Below are 24,727 nucleotides of genomic sequence, written 5' to 3' on the forward strand. Positions count from 1 at the left end.
GTGGGGGAGACTCTTCGCCAGCGACCCCTGCTGGTCTGGATCTGAGACGTTACTTCGTATTTGATATGTAGCGAACTATCAAAGGGTGTGTCAGTGAAAATTGAAGTGTAAATTAACCAAAAATGACCTGTTTTACATTAAAAAAAAATAAAAAAAATAAAAAATTAAAAAATTAAATAACTATATATATATATATATATATATATATATATATATATATATATATATATGTATGTATATATATATGTATATGTGTATATATATATATATATATATATATATATATGTATATATGTTTTGTTTTTATAAAATATTTGTTTATTTTATTTTTTATTTTGGATTTTTTCTATTGCATACGAAAGGCACGAGTCGGAAGTATGTGTGGGTGGTGCAGGACAGATGGGTTCAAGGTGGGGATGAGATTTCATCAGGAGTATACTCTGAGCCCCTCCAGCCAAGAATACAGACGAGGTCAGGCTATGATGGACTGCGATGTCTGCAGATGACACTGTGATCTGTTGTGAGATTAGGGACCAGGTGAAAGAGAGCAGGTGGAGGTATCCTTTAGAGAGAAAAGGAATAAAAGTTGGTAGATGCGAGACAGAATAGCTGTGAATGGATGAGAGAAAGATTTAACAATGAAGCTGCAAGGAGCAGAGGTAGTGACAGTGGATGAGTCTTAATACCTGGGGTCAACTGACAATGCACGAGGGAGGTGAAAAAGAGAGTTCAAGCAGGAGGGACAAGGTGGAGATGGGGTTTATTTGTGACAGAAGGATAGCCGCAAAAGTGAAAGGGAATGTTTACAGGATGATAGTCAGACCTGTTTTGACATATGGTGTGGTGACAGTGGCACTAACAAAAAAAGATGTTCAGATTTTCACTTCACATTTTCATTTAATCTTATATCAAGGTTAAAAATTGGTATGTCGGGGGAGAGGTCAGGTTTGAGAGGCAAGGCTGAAGACAGTTTGGACATGTGCAGAGGAGGGATTGTGGATATACTGGACAGAGGATGTTGAATATTGATCTGCCAAGCAGGACAAGGGGAAGACCACAGGCCCAGCAAATATCCCCCCTTGTTGCTCGAGGGGGGTAATATAGACAGAACCCCTTGGGTTACCAGGGATCTGGATCTGATGCAAAAAGAAATCCACAATCACAAGCTCTGCACAGTCAAGTCAAATGAGAAACGCCTCTAAATTACAACAAATGCCTTTCATTTCTACTTTGTATTAACTCTTGTATTAACCCTCCATATTGAACTTGCATATCACGTGCACCTAAAGTAAGACTCTTTGTGTTTAAACTGTTTCCTTTCACCCTCCAGGCCTTTCATCACGCAGTTTCTGCATACCGGCAATCATATGTTTAAAAAAAAAAACGTCCTCAGCCATTGTATACATGTGCAAAATCGGTAGCACGAAACCGAGAGATGAAATTTGTTATGTAAGTTAGCTGACATGCAAAAGGTGACACCTTTCCTGATAATACACAGCTCGCACAGATGTTCAGTGGTTAAATGTAGTCCGATGAAAAAAAGGAAACTCTTGGAAATGTCTGCCTCATAGAAATGAAAAGGAAAAATACTATTTCATATGTATGACTGAGTTTTCAGATGTATGACAACTCTGTATACCAGAGTTGTTTATTGAAAGATGATAAGTAGAAGACCAGTTTCACTAAGACCCAGCTATGAAATGTGTTTAATTAGGCTTTTATACATTACCATTTATCTTTAATAACAACTCTTTTACAAATAAATTTGCTAAAGTTAAAGGCATTTAACTTTAATAAAAATAACAACATTATCAAACTTTCATTCTCTGCAGATGAAAGTTGCTCTTTTATGATCAAATTAAAATCTGTCAGTGTGTGTGGCCATAATCGAGGCTGAGGATTATTGTAGATGTGGGAAAAACCTCCACAAAAAGCTGAGATGAAGTTGCTCAAAGTAATGATTTCACACAGTCACTTCAATACTCCATTTAATAGTCATAACTATGTCTCTTATCCATCTATTGTAAACATTGTGTATTTTTTTTTTTACCACAATAATTGTCTTATGGTACATAATCACACGTGCAATGCAAAACCTCAAACATAAGTTAAAAAAGGACAAAGACACTGCTGGATTTGTTGATTACGTCACACCGAGGGGATCTCAGTTCTTTGGTCCAGTGGCCCACCCTTTGTGGTGTGCTGCTGTGATGTGGTGGTCCCTGTAGGAAGTGCCATGGATCATCATTCCCCTCCCTCTGCTTCACCCTTTACTGTGGCCTCTCCTGCCCCCTCCTCCGTCACAGTAGTTGGTCCCATGTTTAGCATTTTCTTTTTTCCTCACTTATCACTCACTGGTTTAGTTTCCTCTTGCTTTTGACCCACTATCACTGCTTCCTCTGTGCAGCGCTCACCATCCTCCACTGCTGCAGGTTCAGCTGGTGTGTCTGCTTCAGCTTTCACACTTTCTTCCCGCTCTTCTTTCGTTGTCGGTTCACTCTGGGCCACGGTTGGTTTCTCACTCTGGCTCCAACTGTCAACCACTTCCTTCTTCTCGTCTGCCTCAAGTACTTTGCTTGTTTGTTCCCCATCTGCTGCTAAAAGAAAAACAATATCATAAAACACACCATTCACCATGCACCTACATACAGAGATCACAAGCAGAACTTAAAACTCACCAGTGCCTTTTTCTGCAGGCCCTACACCGGATCTCTCATCAGATATCTGGATTACGTTATCTTGGCCTGGACTATCGCTAGCGGGTGGTGCAGCAGAACTTGTGTTATCAGTAGTGGGCAGGCTAGAGATAGTTGGTGTGAGCTTAGTGTCAACATTGTTGGGAAAAGGTGGCTCTGACCCAGTCGTGAGTGGGGAGCTAATTGCACCGGAGGTTGACGAACTAGCGGTGGAGGTGGTTTCTGCTCGGTTCAGACTGGTAGCAGTGGAAGTGGTGTCTGTAGGGTTTGTTTCACTAGAAGAGGTGGAGGGAACGGACGTAGTGGCTGGGTGAATGGCGGTAGATGAAGAAGCGGAGTTAATGGAGTCAGTGGATAATTGGGGTTGAGGTTGAGCTGTAGGAGTGGTAGAAGGTGCTGAGGTGGTAGGAGGAAGGGCAGCAGAGACCATGGTGGAGGAAGCGGTAAAGGTGGGGTCATGTGAAATTGTTACTGTAATTACATCACTTGAGTCAGAGGGAGGTGATGTAGTCATAGTGACTAATGTTGAAGAGCTACTGGATGTGACTGAAGCTGGTTCATGACTGACTTCGCTGATGGTGGTGGTAGACAAGCCCGGCGGCACATCTGACACGCTGGTGCAGGGCGCAGAAGCTGTGGTGGTGACAGAAATAGCTGCATCACCACCAGCAGCAGGAGCAACATCAAGTGAGAGAACGCCATTTGGCTCTGGCAAAGTCGATTTGGCTGACAGATTTGTTGATGCCGTGGAAACAGGGCTTTCGTGACTGGGAGCAGAAACAGTTTCCGAGGTGGTAATGGAAGGCCCGGCAACTGTTGCTGCTGAAGTGGAAGTGACAGCGAGGCTTGGAGTAACAGACTCTGAGGAGGTGGGGGTAACGGATGCGTTGGCAGGGGGCTCTGTGGGTGCGGTCGTAGTTTCGGGGACGGAGGTTGCTGCAGGAGAGTCAGTGCATACATCTGCGTGTGAGGGAGTTACAGTACTCGAAGGGGGAGCTTCAAAGTCGGTCGAGTCGGGGACCGCGTTTGAGATTGTCGGTGCAGCGGGAGCGGTGGTGGCCAGAGGTGACGGCGCTGCGGCTGGGCTGAGTTTAGTGGGCGTGTGTGTCTCTGCTTCCTGTATTTGGGCCAGCTCGTTCTCAGGTGTGTTGCGGCCAGACGTTGTGGGGGGTGGCCCCGGTTTGATAACCGGCTTTGGAAGCAGAGCGGGTTTCCCGGCTCCTTCATGCGCTGACACACTTGCCCGAATCTGATGCCTTGTGTCTAAAAAGCAAGCAAAATAAACGTGAAAATGGTTCACTTACTGTACTCTGTACACATGAGAGCGTAAACCAGCGTTTTACCTGATGATGCAGACATCGTTCGAGGTTTTGAGAAAGTGGGAGGTGGCTCGGGTTTACTGTCAATGATGGTACCTGAAGGGCAAAAATCATTTTACCACAGGAATTAATGGCCCTATAATAGACTGAAAGAACCACAGACTCCTGCTTGGCTTATCAGCGCAGCCCCTCAGATACTAAATCTTTTCATTGGAGAACTGATCCATGTCGAGAAGCCTATCCTTTTGACACAAATCCCTAGACTTCAAAGATTAATTTAGCCTCATTAATACTACGCTGGAGCTGAGAAGACTATTAAACGTATCACAGATAAAGGCACATACCTTCAGACTCGGCCTTTTTCATCTCTCCTTCTTGATCCTACATAAAAAAGGAGCATTTAGTACTTTTTAAGGCCTCTGAGATATCCATAACAACATTCAGACATGCAGATGTGCAAACCTGTGTCTCTCCTGGCAGGGGTTTGGAAACTCCAATACGCTGAAGCATGAGATGGAGCTTCTGTTCAAAGCTATTCTGGCCTTCAAATTGTTTCTAAAAGCAGCAGCAGCAAACCAATTTTCAGTTCTTATCCACTAATGAAAAAGACTAAAAAAACAGGCATTAACTCTAGCAACACCCACCTTTGCTGTGTTTCTGGCATTGGTCGACCCCGCTGCTGCTGAGCCAGATAGCAAAATGAGAGACTGGGACTTCCCCTCTCTGAGAGCTCGGCGGGGAGGCACTGCTTCGCCCCTCAGCGGCGGAGCGCCAGAAACAGGTGTCTCCCGAACAGCTGGCTCTCCAGAAACAGCAGTGGGAGCCTCTTTTGCTTTCTCCTTTTCATTTTCCTTGTCGTGCTCCTTTACTCGGTCTTTGTCTTTGTCTTTCTCGGATCTGGCAACCTCCCTGAGAGGGCGAATGAGATCAGCGATGGAGGCCTTTTTGGGACGCCCCTCATGGCTCGTCTCTGATTTCAAACCTCGCCTCTTTTTGAGCGTAAAGAAATCACCCAGCTTCCTCCGGAGGGTTTTCGTCGGGGCCGGACAAGGGACAGAGCTGGCAGGAGCCACTTCGTGCACTGTGATAGATTCCTCATCCTGCAGCTTCCTGTACAAAGAGTCGTATGTCTCAGTTTAAGGTCTATTCACTTGTATGGGTAAACATGAAGGGGCTAATTTGTGTGCCGTGATACTCACAGTGTATCAGCAGGCAGTACTCTCTTAGTAAAGAACTCTTCAACTCCTTCATCCACACGCCCCATGAGCTCAAGGACTTCATTTTCACTCTCGATTATTGTCTCCTAATTACCCCCCAGACACACACACACACACAGAAATCAGATATTTTGCACCACGGATCACACAAACTAACAAGGAACAACTCGCATCTTACAGCATGTAACTTTACATTACATAACTATCACTTCTGAAAACCCACACACTCCTAGCACTCCTCATGCCTCTATAGGTGTATTTTGGTTTGATTCTCTCATCCATTTATGTTACGATCCGGGCCTCCCTGGACTCAGTTGCTCAGTAACGTACAATGGGTGCTGGGGGGTGGAGTGGGAGGGGGTCGTCATTGGATTTTTTAAACGCTGAATGGAAGCAACATAACTCATTTTTGCCAATATAGGTAACGTGATATCAAAATTGGGAGCCGCATTGTCCTGATCACATTAACATCTGTGCCCACAAGTAGCAATGAAAGTCGGGGGAGGCTCGAGTCCAGAAGGCAAATTTAGCCGAAGTCACCGTTACATGATATCCTGTCAGGGGAATTGCTTGAATTTTGTCTCCCAGGCCATTTGTCTCCAAGGGAGTGACTGAATGTCTGCAGCCTAATAGCTCTGTGACAGCGTGATCAGCTCAGTGGAAAACGGATGAGCTCACACACATATTTTACACGATCACATGAAGAAACTGAATGGCTTCTTTTTTTCCTTTTTTTTTTAAGAGAAAGCAAGAAAACGAGCGCCCACTCTCACAGAGGCAGATTTCATTGGCTTCCTGAAGCAGCCGGTGACCGGTACAATGGCACTGCCTAATTCAAGCCGGGGACCAGGCATCTTTTACAGCACTCCCCCTCCATCCTTCCCTTCCCCCTGCCTCTCCCCTCTGTACCCTATTCCATCTCTCCTCTCTCCCTCCCTTCCATTTTCCCTCCTCTCTCCCTCAAACACACACACACACACCTTTCTCTCACTCTCCATTTTTACAGAAACCTCCCTGATTCTCCTGCACAGTACCTGCGGTCTGCTGGGACGATAGTTCAGTTTCTGTCGGTGAGGTCTCGGTCTGCTCTGGGTGTAGTGCCTGAGCACCGGTCCGCCCAATGGCAGCTCCATTGGGGAGACACACGGCACGCTGTTGCCGTGGAGCTCTGTTGCCGTGGCTCTGTTGCCGAGGCACCGTTGCTAAGAGCACGAGCAGCAGCGGCAGTATGTAATGCCTCTGCTGAGGTGGGAGGGGCCGGGGTGGCGAGACTGACAGATCTGACAACAGAACCAAGCCTTTCTCTGTCCCCCTCCCCTCTGTGAGAGGAATACCACGGGGGAAAAAAAAGATGGTGATAAAATAAGGAGGCAGGGATAAAGTGACCACACTAACATTTGCTTCATCCCTGCAGCCTCACCCATGAACGGCACATGCATGGATGCACCGATTTACTCCAGTGTGAAAAGGCTGAGTGCACAAAATGTTTTACTGTGGTTACGTAATAAATTAATAATTAATTTTATATGCGGAAAAGAAGCTATAAATGACAGACTGACCCACTCTGAAAAACTTCACATTGCATGCATTTAGTGTAACGCCTGTGTTTTACTCTACCTCTCCTGCATGTGGTGACAAGATTAAGTTATCTTAAAAGCCCGGTGTTTATGCACTGTGCATATTTATCTCTCTAGCGTATAAAGTGTACTGTCATTATTATATCATACCTATATATATATATAGTTATATCGGGTGTGTGGTATACACACACAGACCCTAAAATTGCACAAATTCTAATTATTATTTTCTCCTTTCGTCTAAAACATCTAAAACACGTTTTAAACAGCTTTTTTGTAGTTCTTATCTTTCTTTCCCTTTTTTTTAATCCTCTCTCCTTCACAAATGTTTGCTTTTGATCTGAATAGAGTTGTGCACGCCCCCACAACAGTTCCTCACACACACACGGTCTCTTTTTCACGTATTTCACTGTTTATATCGCTGTGCTCTTCTCTTACTGTTATGTCACTGTTCTCTCCTATGTTTCAAAAATTAAAACTCGTTCCTGAACCATTAAATAAGGCACACGCCCTTAGCAGCAGTTTCCATACATCTTAATTATGCTGCATATCCTCCAAAGGACGCATGCTGCAGGTTTCATGGGAATTTGGTTTCCTGGTTGGAATATTTGATAATCAAAACCAGGGCTGATATTTACATGGAGCTCATGTTTCTTTTCCAAAATAACAACCCACAAACAACTTGTTTTTGCATTTATGAAGAAAGGTCAGGTGTTCCACATGAAGTAACGTGAGAACAGACCTACAGCAGGTCACTGTAACCTAGAAGTAACTTGGTTATTTAGATCTTATTATTATGCTGACAGAAATCAAATAAAACCTGCAGTGCTCAGATTACAATTTCATCTAATCAGCAGGTTGTCTGGAGAAACTTCACCAGTCCAGAAATGCTCAGGACAAACAAGGGGATCAAGTGTTCACGTGTAACTGACTTTCACAAATAATGTCGGAGGTATTTGTACTTGCATTTCAAGAAATGTTAAGCTTTTAATGCATTACAGTTCAAAGGCAATTACTGTACTGCACAGCTTTTGTCTGCCAGCTGAACACAACCACGTCTGATCTTCAAAACGTGGAATATTTCCCAAACTGTGACAGATTATAAAGAAATGTGAGTCTTAATTATTAGACAAGTAGCTGACAGATGACGACATGCAATCATTTGCATCATTATTCACTATGCACATATCAGCTCAATGTTTTTAAGGTTCGAATACAAATAAAAAATTATGAAAGGAAACCCAGTACCTAGTAATCAAAGCAGTTAAGACTTTTATAGGCCCCAGCAGAGGCAGAGGCAGACATTTGATACACCCGGGGCTTAAGGTAGTATGCATGTGGGATTGGGGGGGTATCAAGACACGAGGACTAAACCCCAATTCAACCAGACCCCGAACTGATCCGGCAGAATTAAAACAGGTCTACAACAGTTCACAATCAGGACTACTTAGGATTTAACCAAGACAGAACCAGAATCAGAACTAGATGATAGTAGCACTAAAAATCATCATAGACCTGCACTACACTTATTTTTTAATTCTACCAAAACACTATTTAGATTGAGAAAAGTTTATATAATTATTTAGCCTTGTTGTGCAAACAAGCCTGCATAACTTAATAAATATAGAATTTGAAAAATAACAAACCTAAAAAGAAACACTAGGTACGAGATACATGACGACCTATGATACAGTGATACTTTTGGTAAACGACCATTTGACTAACATGTGTCTCACCTGCTCTTGTTCCATCTCTGTTCTGTCCTCATTCTCCATCTCCTTCTCTTGCCCTCTCTGTTCCTCTCTCTCTCTCTCCCTCTTTGTGCTGACAATCAAGCCAAACACCAACATCATCAAATATACAGTTGAAACCAGATATTTACACACTCTTCAGATAAAAACACTTTTTTAATTGTAACATCAAATCAGACTAAATGTTTATTTTTTTAGGTTGATAAATATAAAGAGTAAAGAGAGAAACTATCTGTATTTCTTAATTGTAAATGGCACCAAATTGTATTCAAAATTAAGCCACACTTATGGAGCTCCACAGTTCTTTTCCTGGTGTTTTGGTTGACATCTCTTGATTTTCCCATTTCAAAGAAACAGGCTCTGTGTTTTGCGTTACAGTATATGCATCCACAGCTGTGCCACCAATTTACTCACATGGACTCTACTAACCTATCAGAAGCTTCTTCAGCTCAGAATGGAATCGTCTGGAGTTTTCTTATAAATTAACAATAAACTTAGTGTATATGTGCTCCTAAATTTGATTAAAGTAATAAAAAATAGACAGCTCTGTCTCTCTTTATTCTGACATTTAACAAATTCAAAAGATATTTCAATATTTATTTATCCAAAACAAAACAAGTTTACTCTAAATTGATGTTGTACAGTAAAAAAATGTTGTTCCATAAAGTGTACGTAAATATCTGGTTTAAACTGTGAATATACTGCTGTGTATTGAACAACATACTTTCTTTTAAAACAGTGCTGCCTGAGAGCCCCAGAATCACAGGAATCCAGTACTGATTTCCAGCTTTGTCCCTAGCACACAAGAGATTTCTCCAAATTCTCTGAATCTTGTGACGATAATATGTACTGTAGATGATAACATATTCACAATCTTTTTACATTTTACATCGAGGAACAATATTCAGAGATATTTTCAATATTTTTCAATAATCAGGAATTGTTCCACAGTTTGTGGACACAGTTTATTCTAGACTGGTGAACATCTACCCATCTTTACTTCTAAGAAAGTCTGTCTCTCTAAGATGCTGTTTTTATACCCAATCATGGGTCTAATTAACCTAATTTCAAAATGTTCCTCCAGCGGTTTCTCAGCTTAAACATTTACTTTGTATCTGTGTTCTAGTGTGGATAAAATATGAGTTTATGGGATTTGCAAATCACTGAATTCTGTTTTTGTTTACATTTTACACACTATCTCAGTTGTATGGTCGTTTTTTGTGTTCTAGCTACTTTTATTTTATCTCATGTTTAATTTTTGTTCTTAATTTTGTGTTTAGTTCCAGGTCCCAGTTCCAAGTCTTAGTAAACAAAGGCTAAAATAAAAGATTTCCCGTTTAATTTTAGCTGCTTTTTTATTTTATTTCATATGACTTAAATATTTTATACATAGTTATTGTTTCTAGTTTGGTGTTAGTTAACTAAAAAACCTTTGAACCAAATAATTAATGGTGGGCTATAATTGAAAAGTCCTAAAAGCTAGGGTCCAGGAGCTCACTTTCCCATGGCAACAGTCTAAATAGGTTTTCTTTTCATCTTACATACACTATGCAGCTAATTATCACTCACGATTTCATTTGTGTGCATGTTGTAAACCCCAATTTGACACTTTCATGCCGCCCTCCAGTGGCTAACTGGATGAACTGCTTTAATACAGCAAACATTATTCCTAATCTTGACTCGATGCTGTTGAATGTTTAAAGGTCACTCCCGATGAAAAAAAAAACTGATAGCAGATCAGAAAACTAATCAATAACCTCTCCCTTTTAATAACCGTCTCCGTGGTTGCCACGCCCACGCCTGAATTCAAATCTGGCGCCCATCACCCACAGCAACATCCCGATCCCTCCTCTTTACTCCCCGGGCACCTAGTTGCGCAGGCGCAGTGGCTCTTATGGGCCGCCATTTTGTATGTTAGGCCCACTCTTCCAAAGCGGGAGAAAATTATTAGCCCGGCGCGGAGCACTTACGGCCGTCCGCTGCAGGACTGAAAGGAGCTACTGTAGGCGCTGAGCTTCCAAGTGAACATAACGAGGAAAGGAAGAAACCAGGAGTAAGTAGAGCTTTTACTTTGCCTCCAAACGCGGAAACGTTTTTGTAGGAGCCGTCGCCGGCCTCTAGGTGTCACGGTCGGGCTTACCGGCCAGGCGGCTGGCGGGGGGTGTTTGTCTCCCTCTATCGTTATCTAAAATGCACTAAATCCGTCTATAAAATGTAACTCCCTGTTTCAGTTGAGCATTTTGTTGGTTTTTGACCGATATTTCGATGTATGTGCACAGGGATGGCTGTATTTATCGGTGTTCCTGTTTTAAGTTTGTTCAGGCCTGACGTCCATCTTATCGTGCCCTTTGTTTCCTGTTTTCAGACGTACTCGCGCCTCCCGAGTTAACCAACTAACACGAGACAGTATTTAAGTAGTTTTATTTCGCTTATTAAACTATACATCATCTGTTGGACGATGTCCTGTGAATTGATAAAAACAGAACGGAGGAGAACGGATTTTTAGATTAAAAAAAATCACACACAAGCGAACAAATGCTTCCTGAAGCATCGGACTAAATGTGATTTCTGTTACTGGCTCACAGTCATAACCTATCAGCGTTCAGCCAAACCAGATAACCACTGGAAGGCAGGAATGAAGACTCTTTTAAACATTTGCATCGCAGTTATTAAAAACGGTTACGGTTTCTGCATCGTCCACCAGAGTTTCACTCTGGCTCGGGTGCTAGTTTACATGACCCGGACTCCTCGAACTCTGGCTTGTGCGGGGTGTCATTGCGTAATGGCTGTACGTGCTTAGTGTAAAGAGTCTAAATATGATAGTTTTTAGTACTCTGGTGAGTCTTAACATCTGTGGTCTCTACTGGGCCCAAGTCCAGGAGATGAGACTTTTATTGGTCCCTTGTATACTTTTACTGACTCACAAAAAGCAAAGCTAAATCCCGGGAGCTTAATCTGTAAAACTATAGCATAATTTATTAAGCGATTTGTTTTACATTATAAATAAAACTGTTAAATAAATCTAGTGTATTGTTTAAATCTTGCACATTTAAACCTGTGGCGAACTTAAAGTTAATCTGAATAGAGACAACTTTCATTGTAGCCTCTTAATTGTGCTTTGTAAAACAACCCATCTGATCAGTTGAAGAGGAGAACTTTTCTTCACGTTTAAACTATCTGAACAGGTACTTTATTTGAAACCCTTTAACTAAAAACAAGGTTTCTTGTCATCACACACAACTGCAGCTAGCTGGCCTTCTCCACATATGGTGACCAGTAAATGAAAAATGTTAAAATACTTTGTGCAAAATGCATTGAGCGCTGTTTGGTATGTATGTTCAGATGAGAAAGCACAAAATAAATGAAAACAGAGAACATGTTGGGTTGAGGCATTAAATAAACTCTAGTTACTAGTTGGTGGCCCTGGTGAAAATGGGGCATCGCTCATCCCTAGCAGAGGTGGGCTTTGTTTGTTTTATTTTGTGTTTTGTTTTAAAAAGTAAAAAAAAACAGCATGCTGCTCATCTGACATCAACTCCAAGTAAAAGACAAGGGAAACGGAGTTTGGTGTATAAGCCCCAAAAAACCCAAAACAAACTGTGGACAGTTTTACACACTAAACTGTTTTTTTTTTTCTAAAGTTGCCAGTTTAAATGGGTGTAATTGATATCCTGGAAATGGAAAAGTTTTGTATTCTGCTGGCAGCACTTTTTGTCATACTGCACATTCAGGAAAAGGAAAACCAAACACTGGGAATGTTTTCAGTGCACAGGCAAATATTGATACAAGGATTTTTTTTTTTAAATTGTTTTTTCAGTTAATCTAGGTGCTTTCATCATCTGGTCTAAACATGTCTGGATTTACTGAAAGCCATCCCGTTGTTTCAGTTTAGCCAGAGGGCAAAGGAAGGGGGGGATCAAATAAAAAAATAAATAAAGCACTTTTTGGTTACAAACAATTCTCCATCACACCAGTCTTTCCTTTTGCTAAAGATATTCACGTTCTTTCTGTTTAGCGCATTTGTTGGCTCATTGCCATGGAGGCCGAGGTTGTTTCCATGGAGTCCGCTCAGGTGACGGATGGAAAGGTCCTGCCAGAGGGTGGAGAGGCCTTGACGCAGGGTGAAGTCGCTGGTAACATGGAGATGATGGTGATGGATGCTCTAGACCCAACTCTTCTACAAATGAAGACAGAGGTGTTGGAGGGAGGTGGCACAATGACAGTTTCAGGTGGAGATGAGGGCCAGATCATCACGCTTCAGGTTTGTAAAGAGCACGGTTTAAACTTTTTAGCCAGATTATATATGTCAGGTCTTTTATTTTTGCCATCAAACGATAAAGTCCAGTCTCTCTTCACAGGTGGTGAACATGGAGGAGCAAGCAGGTGCAGCATTAGGTCTGGGTCAGCTTCAGCTCGTGCAGGTACCTGTCACAACTACAACTGTAGACGGGCTCCAGGCTACTTATGTTGAGACGTCAGCGGCTAACAAGGATGCAGAGCCAGTTATTTGTCACACTCTTCCTTTACCTGAGGGCTTCCAGGTGAGAAATGACTTGAGGCTACCCGGTGCTTTTGATTGTCTTTGATTTTCAGTGAAGTCTTTGTTCCAGTAGGATTCATTTGTCATATTCCTACACTAGGTAGTTAAAGTGGGCGCAAATGGTGAAGTGGAGACTGTAGAGCAGGAGGAGCTCCAGGCAGCCCACGAGGAGCTCCAAGGGACAAGGGTGGAGGAGGAGGAGGAAGAGCCAGCAGAGGTGGAGACCTCTGTGCCCCTGCAAGATGACCCAGAGTGGACAAAGGACCCTGACTACCAGCCCATTACTGCTGTCCGTAAAGCAAAGAAGGGAAAGAAGAGTCGCCTGCGCTATGCAGAAGGCGATCGTGACATGGATGTTTCTGTGTACGACTTTGAGGAAGAGCAGCAGGAGGGACTGCTGTCAGAGGTTAATGCTGAGAAGGTTGTGGGCAACATGAAGCCCCCGAAACCCACAAAGATCAAGAAAAAAGGTTAGACTTTGATCAAGTTACACGAAAACTTTCAAGAGATTTTTTTTTTTTCTTCTTCTTTCCCAGTGCTAAATTGAACATCTCTGTGTCCAGGTGTTAAGAAGACTTTCCAGTGTGAGCTGTGCAGCTACACCTGCCCACGGCGCTCTAACCTGGACCGACACATGAAGAGCCACACAGATGAGAGGCCGCATAAATGTCACTTGTGCGGGAGAGCGTTCAGAACAGTCACACTGCTGAGAAACCACCTCAACACACACACAGGTATTTGGAGAAAATACAGAAACGGAAACAATTTGCTGGATGGACTTGGTGAGCGAGGAAGTAAATTTTCAGAGTGTTTACTTATTATTACTGCAAAAGTTAGTGGGCATTTATCTCCTTTTCATCCAGTGTTGTATTTCAGATTTCAGCTACACCAGCAGTTAATATACAGTTCTGATTTTCTTCTTCGTTTAAAGGCACTCGGCCACATAAATGCACAGATTGCGACATGGCGTTTGTGACCAGCGGTGAGTTAGTGCGTCATCGTCGCTACAAGCACACACACGAGAAGCCTTTTAAGTGCTCCATGTGCGACTATTCCAGTGTCGAGGTGAGTTATATTAGTTATTTAATTGGGCATCAACCTGGTCTCTATACCATGGAATAAAGGCTAATGTGTCTCTTTTCCCAGGTGAGCAAGTTGAAAAGGCACATCCGCTCTCACACAGGGGAGCGACCCTTCCAGTGCAGTCTTTGCAGCTATGCCAGCAGAGACACTTATAAGCTGAAGAGACACATGAGGACACACTCTGGTAAAATCCTTAGATTTTCAGTCAAAGTGTGTTTTAGCTCCAGTTTTTTAGGAGAGTAGCTGACTCGTCTTCTTCTGTTGCAGGTGAGAAGCCATACGAGTGCTACATCTGCCATGCTCGTTTCACACAAAGCGGCACCATGAAGATGCACATCCTGCAGAAACACACAGAGAATGTGGCAAAGTTTCACTGCCCACACTGTGATACCGTCATTGCACGTAAAAGTGATCTTGGTGAGTGATTTGAGACTATTTCTACTTCAAACTGTATGCAGAAGGACAGTTAAAGGAACGTAAACATGTTGCTCTCAGTTAGTGGATTGCCCTGTGTTGTGAAACAGAATATTTCAGGGAGTCTTTATCTCTATAACAAGGCAATATGACATTTATCTGACTGGATTTTTATGCCTTTGTCTCCATCTTAGGTGTTCACCTGAGAAAACAGCATTCATTTATTGAGACGGGGAAGAAATGTCGTTACTGCGATGCTGTGTTTCATGAGCGCTATGCTCTCATTCAGCACCAGAAGACTCACAAGAATGAGAAGCGTTTCAGATGTGACCAGTGTGACTACTGCTGCAGACAGGTCCGTGTTGGGCTGGAATACGTTATGCTCCTGCTGTTTATTTTACTGCTAAACAAACGTTAAATGTCTTTTGTTCTGTTACCCAACAGGAACGCCACATGATAATGCACAAGCGCACGCACACAGGGGAGAAGCCATTCGCCTGCAGCCAGTGTGACAAAACTTTCCGTCAGAAGCAGCTCCTGGACATGCACTTCAAGCGTTACCACGATCCTAACTTCATCCCCACTGCCTTCGTCTGCAACAAATGTAGCAAGACATTCACTCGCAGGGTAGGACTGACCCTTGAGATCATAGTGCACACATGAGAGGGTTGTTTGTGTGCGTATGTCACAGAGGTGTGACGGTTCTGTGTTTTTGCTCCACAGAACACGATGCTACGTCATACTGACAGCTGTACAGGTGATGCTTCTTTAGAAGAAAACGGAACTCCACCACCCAAAAAGGGACGACGTGGCAGGAAGAGGAAGATGCAGTCCAGGAGGGATGATGATGATGACGACGACACAGGTCTCGTACACAAGTGCTTGAAAAGCTGATATACAAATAATCAAAGTGTCTTAAGTAAATATTTAGGAGCCTGTCAAAGAGGTTTGGGTGCTACATTAAATTGTTGCAGATCTTGATTTTTTAAGGCTGTGCAAGAAAATGTGATTAAGTCTAACAAGTTATTGTTTCCCCCCTTTTTAAAAAAAAAAAAAAAATATATATATATATATATATATATATATATATATATATATATATATATATATATATATATATATATATATATATATATATATATATATATATATATATATATATATATAGAGGGCGAGCTTGATGAGGTAGAGGAGGAAGAGGATTTGCTGACTGAGATGGAGGTGGAGCAGGCCTCGCCTGTTGTCCCTATCCCAGCCCCAGTGGAGCCACCAGTCAAGAGGAAGCGTGGGCGCCCCCCAAAGAGCAAACCAGACAGTAAGTGTTTAATTGGTGACCGTTTTTGATGTCATTTAACTCGTAGTGTGTAGTGTTGGATTTTTCACATATAACAAACTATATGTACCAATTTGAAAAGGTGTGTCTTTAGTCTGACCTGAAATTGTCCTAAACAGCGGCTGCTATCATCCGTGTGGAGGACGAGGCCACCGGAGAGGTCGACGACATCATTGTGAAGGAGGAGGTCGGAGCCGACCAAGACGATGATGACAATGAGGCTGCACAGGAGGTGGTGGTGGGTGGAGGGAAGTCGACCATCCAGATGGAGGAGCTGACCCAGGGAGAGGGTGCTACGCAGGCGGGGCAGCTGTCTGAAGCCCCTCCGAACGGGGAACTGACTCCTGAGATGATCCTCAGCATGATGGACCGGTGATGGGTGTGAGGGTCAACCCTGTTTTTAAAAAGGAAAAACAAAACCCATCCCTTTTATTAAGTCTGCAGTTTAATTCTTGGCATTTAGGATAACAAAAGTCCTCCACAGACAAAAACATCACTGTTGTAATTTAAGATTTGCTTTTTAAATCATGTATTGATACGTGACTCGGATGAGTGAAAAGAGTGTTTTGTTTTGTTTTTTTTTTCTCATGTTTGTTTGTTTTTTGGTTTTTTAAGTAATGATTTACCAACCAACAACTCATGGCAGTTAATTTTGGAGTGGCTGTAGTTCACGGGAGTATCTTACCCTTTTTGTTTGCTTGTTTTTGGGGGGGTTTCCCCTCTTGTCAAAAATCACAATTCGGTTCATTTCAAGATGATGAGATAGCCTCATCTCATCCAATTGTATTCTGGATACATTTCCGACCTCAAAATCTGCAAAGGCATCCTAATCGTTCTTTAAGTTTAGTTTTTGTTTTGTACATAGTGCACATGGTGTTAAAATCCAGATCATATTTATCAGTGAAGCGTTGGTAAATAGGAAAGTGCTGTCTAGTGCAGAGGAAAATTGTCTTCTGGGGTTTCACTTAAGAGCAGCGTGATGCCAAAAACATGTAAATTAAGCCCAGAGCTGAAAGTCTTTTGAAAAAATTGATTGCGGAAATACATTTTAAATAAAGGGGACTTTTGATACTGCTGCTAGTCACAGCCACTTCAAGATATATTTTTTTTGAAAAGAGAGTATTTTGAATTGTATTTCTCTTTTTCTGTGGTTAGTAAATCCCTTTTTAAGCATATTCTAGTTTTTAAAGCTTAATAGACTGCTTCTCTCATGCTCCTTGCTACTGTTACACCTGTAGATGATATGTATGTACTAAACATTGATGAGTTGATGAAAAGATGGTTGTTTTCGCTCTCTCGTGTAGCCATTCCACTTTGAGTTGTTGTTTCCCTTTTGTACCATTGGCGATGCAAAGCTACGTAGCAGCTTGAATGACCTTTTAATAACTGTGTGGCAGATGAGAACAAATCTACAACTGCACAACCAATAAATGAGACTAGTAGACACGAGACTTTAGGTTTCTGCAGCTGCAATAACTGTTTTTAAAAGTCTGGTTTGGCTGAGTAATTAACATGTTAGTGGCGCACTCATGGCAAAACGTTTGCTTGAATAATTGTTTATTAAAATTGGCTAAGAAACAGAGCGATAAAACAGAAATGTCGGTTTATTTTGCTTGCAAATATATTTTATTAAATGGAAACATTGATATTAAATTTTTTTTTTAAATCTTTATTTGTATGTCCTAAAGAATATTTGGGAAACGGGCTCTGGTGGGCTGGTAGTAGATGTCATTAACATAAACTGTATATAAAAGGTGGTCGTAAATGAAAGGTAAAACCAGTCCAGATGTGTTAAACCCCCATTCTTTCTCTTGGCCAGCAGAGGGTGCAAAACTGATTACACTTGTTTGAGCTCAGTAAACAGTTTCCTGCTGAGTTTATCATCTCAGTTGCTAGTTTTGAGTCGTAATCAACACAATATGATGATCGTTTTGTAAACTGGTCCCAGTTCAAGTCAAAAAGGATAAACGACCTTGAGATTGGTTAGATATACCACTTCGCTTATGTTTGGACTTGATGACGCAAATTCAAAACCTTCCGATTACAAGACGAACTCCCAACTCTTGAGCTAAGATCGCCCCTGGGGATATCATATTCGGGCTTCACTTTCCCTTCCAATCAGGCAAAGTGATCTCATTTGTTTATCACTCTCTATTGGCATATTCACGTGAAGTGGATTACGCTGGAAACATCTGACCAGTCACAAACATACTGGCAGCAGAGTGATATTTTTTTTGTAGTATTATATTTATTTATTTATTTTGGTTTTTAAATATGTTTTTAAAAGAAGAAAGGAAACTCCAGTATTAGGAAAAATTTGAAGTTGCTCACATAATCCAGTGTGTGAATGTGTGTGTGAATGGGTGGATGACAGGTTGTGTAAAGCGCTTTGGGGTCCTTAGGGACTAGAAAAGCGCTATACAAATACAGGCCATTTACCATAATCCAGGCTAAAGGAAATAGTCAGCTGTGTGTGTGTGTTTGCATTTTAAGTCCTTTGGTCAGTAAAACTGAAGTTAACCCTTTTTGAAGCTAGGAAGGAAAGGAAAAAACAAAACAAAAACATCATGCAAGTTAACAAGGCTCATCTGTATCACTAGAAGAACGTGATGGGTTATAGTTTTTTATTTCTTTGACTGCCAGTCCTGGTGCAGTTTAATGACCTGAGAGTAATGTAATATATAAATAAGAACTTAAATGCTGTTTACCTGTAAATTTGTCACATGGTCGACAGAGGTCTGAGGCATTTCCCAGGAATGATGGTACTTTCCAGAGAAGTGAAGTCAGCAGCATAAGTTACCATGGCGATGTACTGCAGTAAGAAGTCTTTGTCTTGGTAATAATTAAAACCCACAGCTAAACTCAAAGTTACCTGGGCATGCCCAAATCTTGCTTCTTAGTTCACCAGTGGAAATGCTCAACATCAGACCTCAAAAGGGATCTCCCTGACTGCTGGACGACATCACTGCACTGTGGCTGCATCCATCTTTTACAAAGTCTAAAGGTATCCCTGAGATTGCGTATTTGACATACAGAGCTAAGAAATGATGGTTTCAAATAGAGCATTTAGATTATTTGTGCACACATGACCTATTTATTAGAAATTTTGCCCATGTTTAATATGAACATTCACCACTATAACAGCACATATAGCTGGCTTTTGTGTATAAATGTGAGAGATGATACAATTGATAACATTTCACATTATAAATGAGTCATAATTTGGACATTATTCTAGCATAACTGATTTACTAAAATACTCTTTTTACAAATAAACTGCTGAAGATTTGTGACCCAGAGTGTATCTCTTAAATTTGAAGCTGTGGATTTTAATTACTATAAAGTCATTAAGATTTTACGTCCATGCTCACACACTCACTCATGGTTTTCTTACACTAATTGGGATCTTTGTGGGATCAGTCTGATCAGCCTCCAATAATAAAATTCTCAACTCCGTTTAATCTTTGGCTTCAGCGAACGTGCAGCAGCAGCAGGATCCAAAATTAATGACCACTTCCATTGCATGTGACTTGTCCCGTGAATTTTTATCATGTGAGAAAGGCACGCTGGGGCCGATTATAAATGCTTTTCACTGCCACTGCTGCCATTTTAATTTACCATATGCCTGATTGAACTAAAATAATCTCATTTTTGTATGTGCACCAACAAAAGGAGTAAACATCTGCAGGGTATTTTAATGCATTACTTTAAAAAGTAGATTTTTTTGTCCTGTTAGTTAGCAGACTCAGCAGCCTCACTTAATGCTTTTGGGTGATACTATCCATGGAGTACTGACATTCACACGTGGCACCCATCTTATTCAAACTGGATGTTTAGTGTCTGCTTTTCTTTTTACTATCGAAGCGTTAGCTCACTAAGGCCTTCAGAAAGGGCTGTGGATGTCTGAGTCTCCATCCATCTATTTTCTTCCCCTTATTTGGGGCCAGGTTGCGGGAGCAGCAGCCTAAGCAAAGAAGCCAGGACCTTTTGTCTCCCCAGCCACTCCTCCAGCTTATCCGGTGAATACTAAGGCATTCCCAGGCCAGCAGAGAGGCATAATCTCTGCCCAGGGTTCCATGTCCCAACAGTTAGCCTCGATAGCTGGGCATTGGACCATCAGGGCCTCTGCCCTTGACCACCACCCGGCATACATTGCACCTGCAGGAGATGGCCCGACATGAGTCCAGGCCCATGTTTCCTGTTTGAACCCCATGGAATAAGGCCCAGCCACCCTCCCTCTCCAGGCCTGGCTCCAGGGTGAGGCCATGAGAATCCTGTTCAAGGGAGGGTAAACTAAACCTTGATTTCTTCCCCTTGGTTTGGGTCTTGTGAATTGCTCTTCATCTGTCCCATCAACAAGGACAAATTTGCCTTGGGATGCCCTACCAGGGGACAAAAGCCACACACAAACTCCTCCATCATGGTAAGGTAGCCATTCATGGAGGGGTGTTTATGAGTCTGAGAAATAAAACTGTTTGAAATACATCTCCCTGCTGTGGAGAAGACAGTTTAAACTGGTTCAGGACTGGCCACCCTAGCAATTTTCAAACAGGTGGTGGTATATAAATGGAGGTATATAAATACAAGGCCATCAGCCAAAATGCGTACGTCAAACAATAAAGTTGTTCCTTAGTCTAAAAGCGAGACGGAAGTTTTAACCGCTCCTCTCTGAACATTTTAGAAGAAGGTGAAGTTGTGCCAGAAACCTCAGCCCCCACACTTCACCAAGGGATCTGCAAGCAGTTGTTGGCGTCAAAGTCTGGCACAGATTGGGCTTCCATGGGAGTCGTGCCATGAAACAAATCTCCAAAAAGAACTTTAGAGCTAAACTAGTTTGTTAAATCTGTAGGCAAACGCTTGATGCCTGATCCAGACCAAAGACAGTTTTCCAGGATAAAAACCTCAGCCATGAAGCGTGGGGATGCTAAAGCTATACACCTCATCAAAAGAGTGGTTGATGACAATTTAAGCCAATCTGTTTTAAAGTTAAGGTGGTCACCTCAGTCACCTCACAGCAAGAAGGTCCTAGGTTCAAATCCAGTGGCCTGCTGGAGTCTTGCTGTGCAAAACAGTGCAAAAACATGCACGTTAGGTTGAATAGTGATTCTAAACTGGCTGCAGGCCCTGCAATCGACCGGGATCTGTCCAGAGGGTGGATGGATCAGCTTACATGTCTGAAATAGTGTAGTGTCACACTTTTCACTCACTCTCATATGAAAAGCGTATCACAAACTATAAATGTCACACCAAATGAGAGACACTTTGTTTTTAACTTTAGCTAATACCTGAGTTAACACACAGCAGCAATCAGCCAATCAGCAGATGAACTGTCTTGTTAAATTATCAACGAAGAACACTAACTTGCTGATTAACTTACATTTGACTGTTTTCATGTCAGAAATTAAAAACCAAGCAACATTCTTATCTGCCTAATCATACTCATCCTGTTAGTTATAGTGCTGGCATACTCTGGCCTTCAGGTGCAAGTGTCACTGGCCATACACTGCACCTGAGTCTCTTTCTGGCTGTTGTCTGAGGTTTAAAAAGGTGGTTTGCTGCCTATCTTTGACTTTCTTTTATAAGTTATAGACACCCTTTCCCTTAAATCTCTCACTAGGGGTTCTTCATTTCCATCCTTGCTTACAAAAAAAGGTTGAAAAACATAATCACAGGGCCTCTTTGTGTCTCAACAGCCAGAAGGTGGAAGCTGAGGGGGTTTTGGCTACTAAAATAATATAAAAGCCTTTATTATTTATTCCAAACTGCCTGTGACTTCCTGGACCTGGATTTTTAAAATTTCGTTTTTTAATGCCTGTTTTTGGTTGTAATTTTTCCATTTAGCGTTTTCCTGTTTTTCTTCCCCTCTTTGAGCACCAGTGGTTTGTTATGGAAGCTTGTTTCTGCCACAGAAAAAAACAACCAACCAAACATTTGTTGGCATCCAAAAGTCACTTTTTTGTGTTTCTGAGAATTAACTTCTCAGAACTTTGAGTTATTAAGTTGAAAATTTGGGATAATAATTGCAAATTTTGAGTTGTGAATGGCATTTATTTATTTATTTATTTTTTGGTTGGCAAAAACAAGCTTTCATTGTGTGTGCAACACCGAAGGTCCTCCTGTTTTATTGGGTTATTCCATCTCAATTCATAAGATTTCCCACCTGACCATTTCAGATTTGCCTGAAGAAAGGAACAAAAAGAACTGCAGGTAAAAAACAAACAAACAAACAAACAAAAAAAACATAATAAAATAAAAAAGTGCATTTCTTAATAAGAATTATACAAAATTGCAGGTCCTTACTGTCATCAGTTTTCTCAAAATAAAATATTTGAAGGGATGAAGGCAGGGGTGTTTTAAGAAATGCTTCTAGCATGATTATTATTATTATTATTTTTTAATTAAACTACCCAGACAAACACTTGAGCTCAGTCACTTACCAAAAAAATCTGGTGTTATTCCTCATTTTCCCAGTATGACTTAAAAAAAAATGTCTACAGTATGTTTGTCATCATTTACAACACATACAGTGTGTTTTGTAATGGCACCCAGCACACAGCCTCTCTTCTTGACCAGAAAAAAACTTCCTGCTGGGCTTTGAGGTAATGGTAACTGAATTAAAGCATGCTGCTCTGCCTCTGAAACAATCTTTGCCTGCCCTGTATGAGCATTTTAAAAATTCATATAGGGAAAATTCGAGAGAACATAACAAGAAAGGTAAAATATTTGGTACATAGCGGCATACCTGGGGAATACTGTACGGCAGTTGTATGAAAATGCGCTCTGATGAGCTGTAACTAAAATATCAGGCCCCTGCATGCAAAACTGTGGTTTCTACGGGCCTCCAACTTGGCTGTCAGAGATAAGACATCCAAATATTTGCAGGCATCCATCATTCTGTGTTAACCAGAGCTGACATGTACTCAGTCACATTCATTCCTTCATTTTTAAAAAAATGTTTTTTTGTTTGATCAAACTATAGACAGTAGGAACCTGAAATTTTGCATAGTTCCCAGTAGGAAGTGCATCTTTCTTTGGAATTTCTTTCATGTAGCTCTGGGATGATCAGGTGGGAAGAATTAGATGAAATAACATGGGATGACTTTCCCTTTTTTTTTAAACAAACAAACAAACATATTGCAACAAACAAACACATCTTTTTTTTTTTATGGGGAGGAAGGCATTTTGGACCGTGTGTGATATTATATACATAAAATATTAACTTTATACGTGTATATTTTAAGGGGAAACCGTTTTTAAGAGCATTTGGTGTTGCTGAAGGAGAAGCTGTTCCTACATTTTATCACAGGCATGTTAAAACATGAGCCGTGAATGCAGCACATCTGTAAACATCTTACCCAACCATGCTAACCATCCGCGTCCTGCTGCTAAGGCTAAAGGGACACTTTTTTTAAAGCTTTTAATAACCTCGTGTTTTCTGTGATGGGAGGACTTAACTAAACTTAACTAATTTAAACTAGCTCTAAACTGTACAATCAGATGTGTCTGCTTGTCTTTTCTTGCGTTTATAATGAACTACAGTTGTGTTGCGCTGTTTAGTTGCGGCGTTATTTAACGTACGGGGATCTTCGCGGCGGCTCTCCCGGTTGTGCCAGCTGCAACGTTTTGTTGTGGAAGTTTGGAGGAAAAAGTGCCACATGCTTTCCCCCACCTCCTCCTCCTCCTCCTCCTCCTCGCCTCGGTAAAACTTAGACAAACGGTTCTCGGAGTTCCTGCACCTGATAGATTTAACGGCCCAATGAGAGGCTTCACCGAGCCGCCACCCCCGGCTTACGGCCACGGCTGAAGGAGAAGTCGGTACTTCCCTCAGTGCTCTCCTTCCAAAACGTCATATCTGTTTTTTTCCGATGGGTTCACGGTGGCGTCGCCAGCGCAGCACAAGCAGCAACGGAGAAAACAGTGACAGACAGAGGGACATCCTTGTTGCCACAGCAACTAACAGAACCGCGATTCCCGGTCTGGGGAACATTTCAAAATAAAAGCAGAATAAACGCAGGATTTTAACTATTTCTGCGTTTTCATGTGCCCAGTAAGCGACGTTGTTTTGTTTGGTTGTGTGAGTCTTAAAATGCGACTAAGTGCTCAAAATACGTGTTTGTGGAGACTGGTCTATAAATATAAATATCTGATATAACAGAAATGGAGGCATCTTCCTGCTATAGCTGGTCATTTTGATAAGCAAATTATTAAAAGAAAACAAAACAAAAACTTTGGCACAAGTTTTATTATAAGGAGGAAAAAAGTCAGTTGAGAAAGACTTTGATATATACTGTATGCAACAGATTTCTGCTTGTTTGTTTTGAGGATGTTATGAGAAGTCAAATCAGGAAATTGTTGTATTGTCCTGTCTAAAAACAGATTGTCTGTTTACCTTTTGAAATGGCAAGTTGCCATAATTTGATAAGTTAAATATGGAGATGAGGCATATTTAAGGAAGGTGGAAATAAACAAGTATTTACAGATTGAAAAAGTGGAGGTGTGGCTACAGACAGAATGAAGGTTTAAGGACAAATTGATGTCTGTTGTACAATGGGCCATTAGAACAAACTGACTCTTTCAGTCTTCTTTTTTCAGCTTTTCTCTTTAGGGGCCACGGCCACCAGATAATGTCCTCACATGTCCCCCTTCATTACATCCACCAATCTTCTCTGTGGTCTTCCTATTTTCCTCCTGCCTGCGGCTCGATATTCAGGATCCTTTATCCAGTATATCCACTTTCCCTACTCTGAACATGTTCAAACCATCTAAGCCTAACCTTTCTAATCTTATCCATCCTTGT

General features: G+C 41.6%; 2 protein-coding genes across 9 annotated transcripts; one reads left to right on the forward strand and one right to left on the reverse strand.

Moving 5' to 3' along the window:
* Window positions 1-1,688: 1,688 nt before the first annotated feature.
* Window positions 1,689-23,882, reverse strand: LOC147338955 (uncharacterized). Of its 8 annotated transcripts, none has more exons than XM_086286755.1 (11): window positions 23,509-23,882; window positions 16,031-16,324; window positions 8,546-8,633; window positions 6,267-6,551; window positions 5,215-5,318; window positions 4,660-5,125; window positions 4,478-4,570; window positions 4,360-4,396; window positions 4,040-4,111; window positions 2,679-3,959; window positions 1,689-2,597 (listed from the first exon to the last, which is right to left on the reverse strand). In XM_086286755.1, exons 4-11 carry the CDS (start codon window positions 6,363-6,365, stop codon window positions 2,341-2,343), a joined length of 2,409 nt encoding a protein of 802 aa, XP_086142881.1. In that variant the 5' UTR covers window positions 6,366-6,551; window positions 8,546-8,633; window positions 16,031-16,324; window positions 23,509-23,882; the 3' UTR covers window positions 1,689-2,340. The 8 variants fall into 8 exon arrangements, with proteins under 8 accessions (XP_086142881.1, XP_086142911.1, XP_086142889.1 ...); XM_086286785.1 differs by lacking the exon at window positions 6,267-6,551 and adding an exon at window positions 9,285-9,355; XM_086286763.1 differs by lacking the exon at window positions 23,509-23,882 and adding an exon at window positions 18,803-19,008.
* LOC147338956 (transcriptional repressor CTCF-like) lies at window positions 10,434-17,602 on the forward strand. The gene is made up of 13 exons (XM_086286802.1): window positions 10,434-10,613; window positions 12,576-12,821; window positions 12,919-13,101; window positions 13,201-13,570; window positions 13,664-13,834; window positions 14,032-14,165; window positions 14,247-14,367; window positions 14,451-14,600; window positions 14,792-14,952; window positions 15,042-15,224; window positions 15,321-15,462; window positions 15,766-15,912; window positions 16,050-17,602. The coding sequence occupies exons 2-13, from the start codon at window positions 12,597-12,599 to the stop codon at window positions 16,304-16,306; spliced, it is 2,244 nt and encodes a 747-aa protein (XP_086142928.1). The 5' UTR covers window positions 10,434-10,613; window positions 12,576-12,596; the 3' UTR covers window positions 16,307-17,602.
* Window positions 23,883-24,727: the final 845 nt, after the last annotated feature.

Source organism: Aulonocara sp. 'chitande type north' Nkhata Bay, linkage group LG1 (assembly GCF_057382095.1).
Source record: "Aulonocara sp. 'chitande type north' Nkhata Bay isolate Kocher_YH1m ecotype deep benthic linkage group LG1, A_spYH_male_GT1.1, whole genome shotgun sequence".
Lineage (NCBI taxonomy): Eukaryota > Metazoa > Chordata > Actinopteri > Cichliformes > Cichlidae > Aulonocara > Aulonocara sp. 'chitande type north' Nkhata Bay.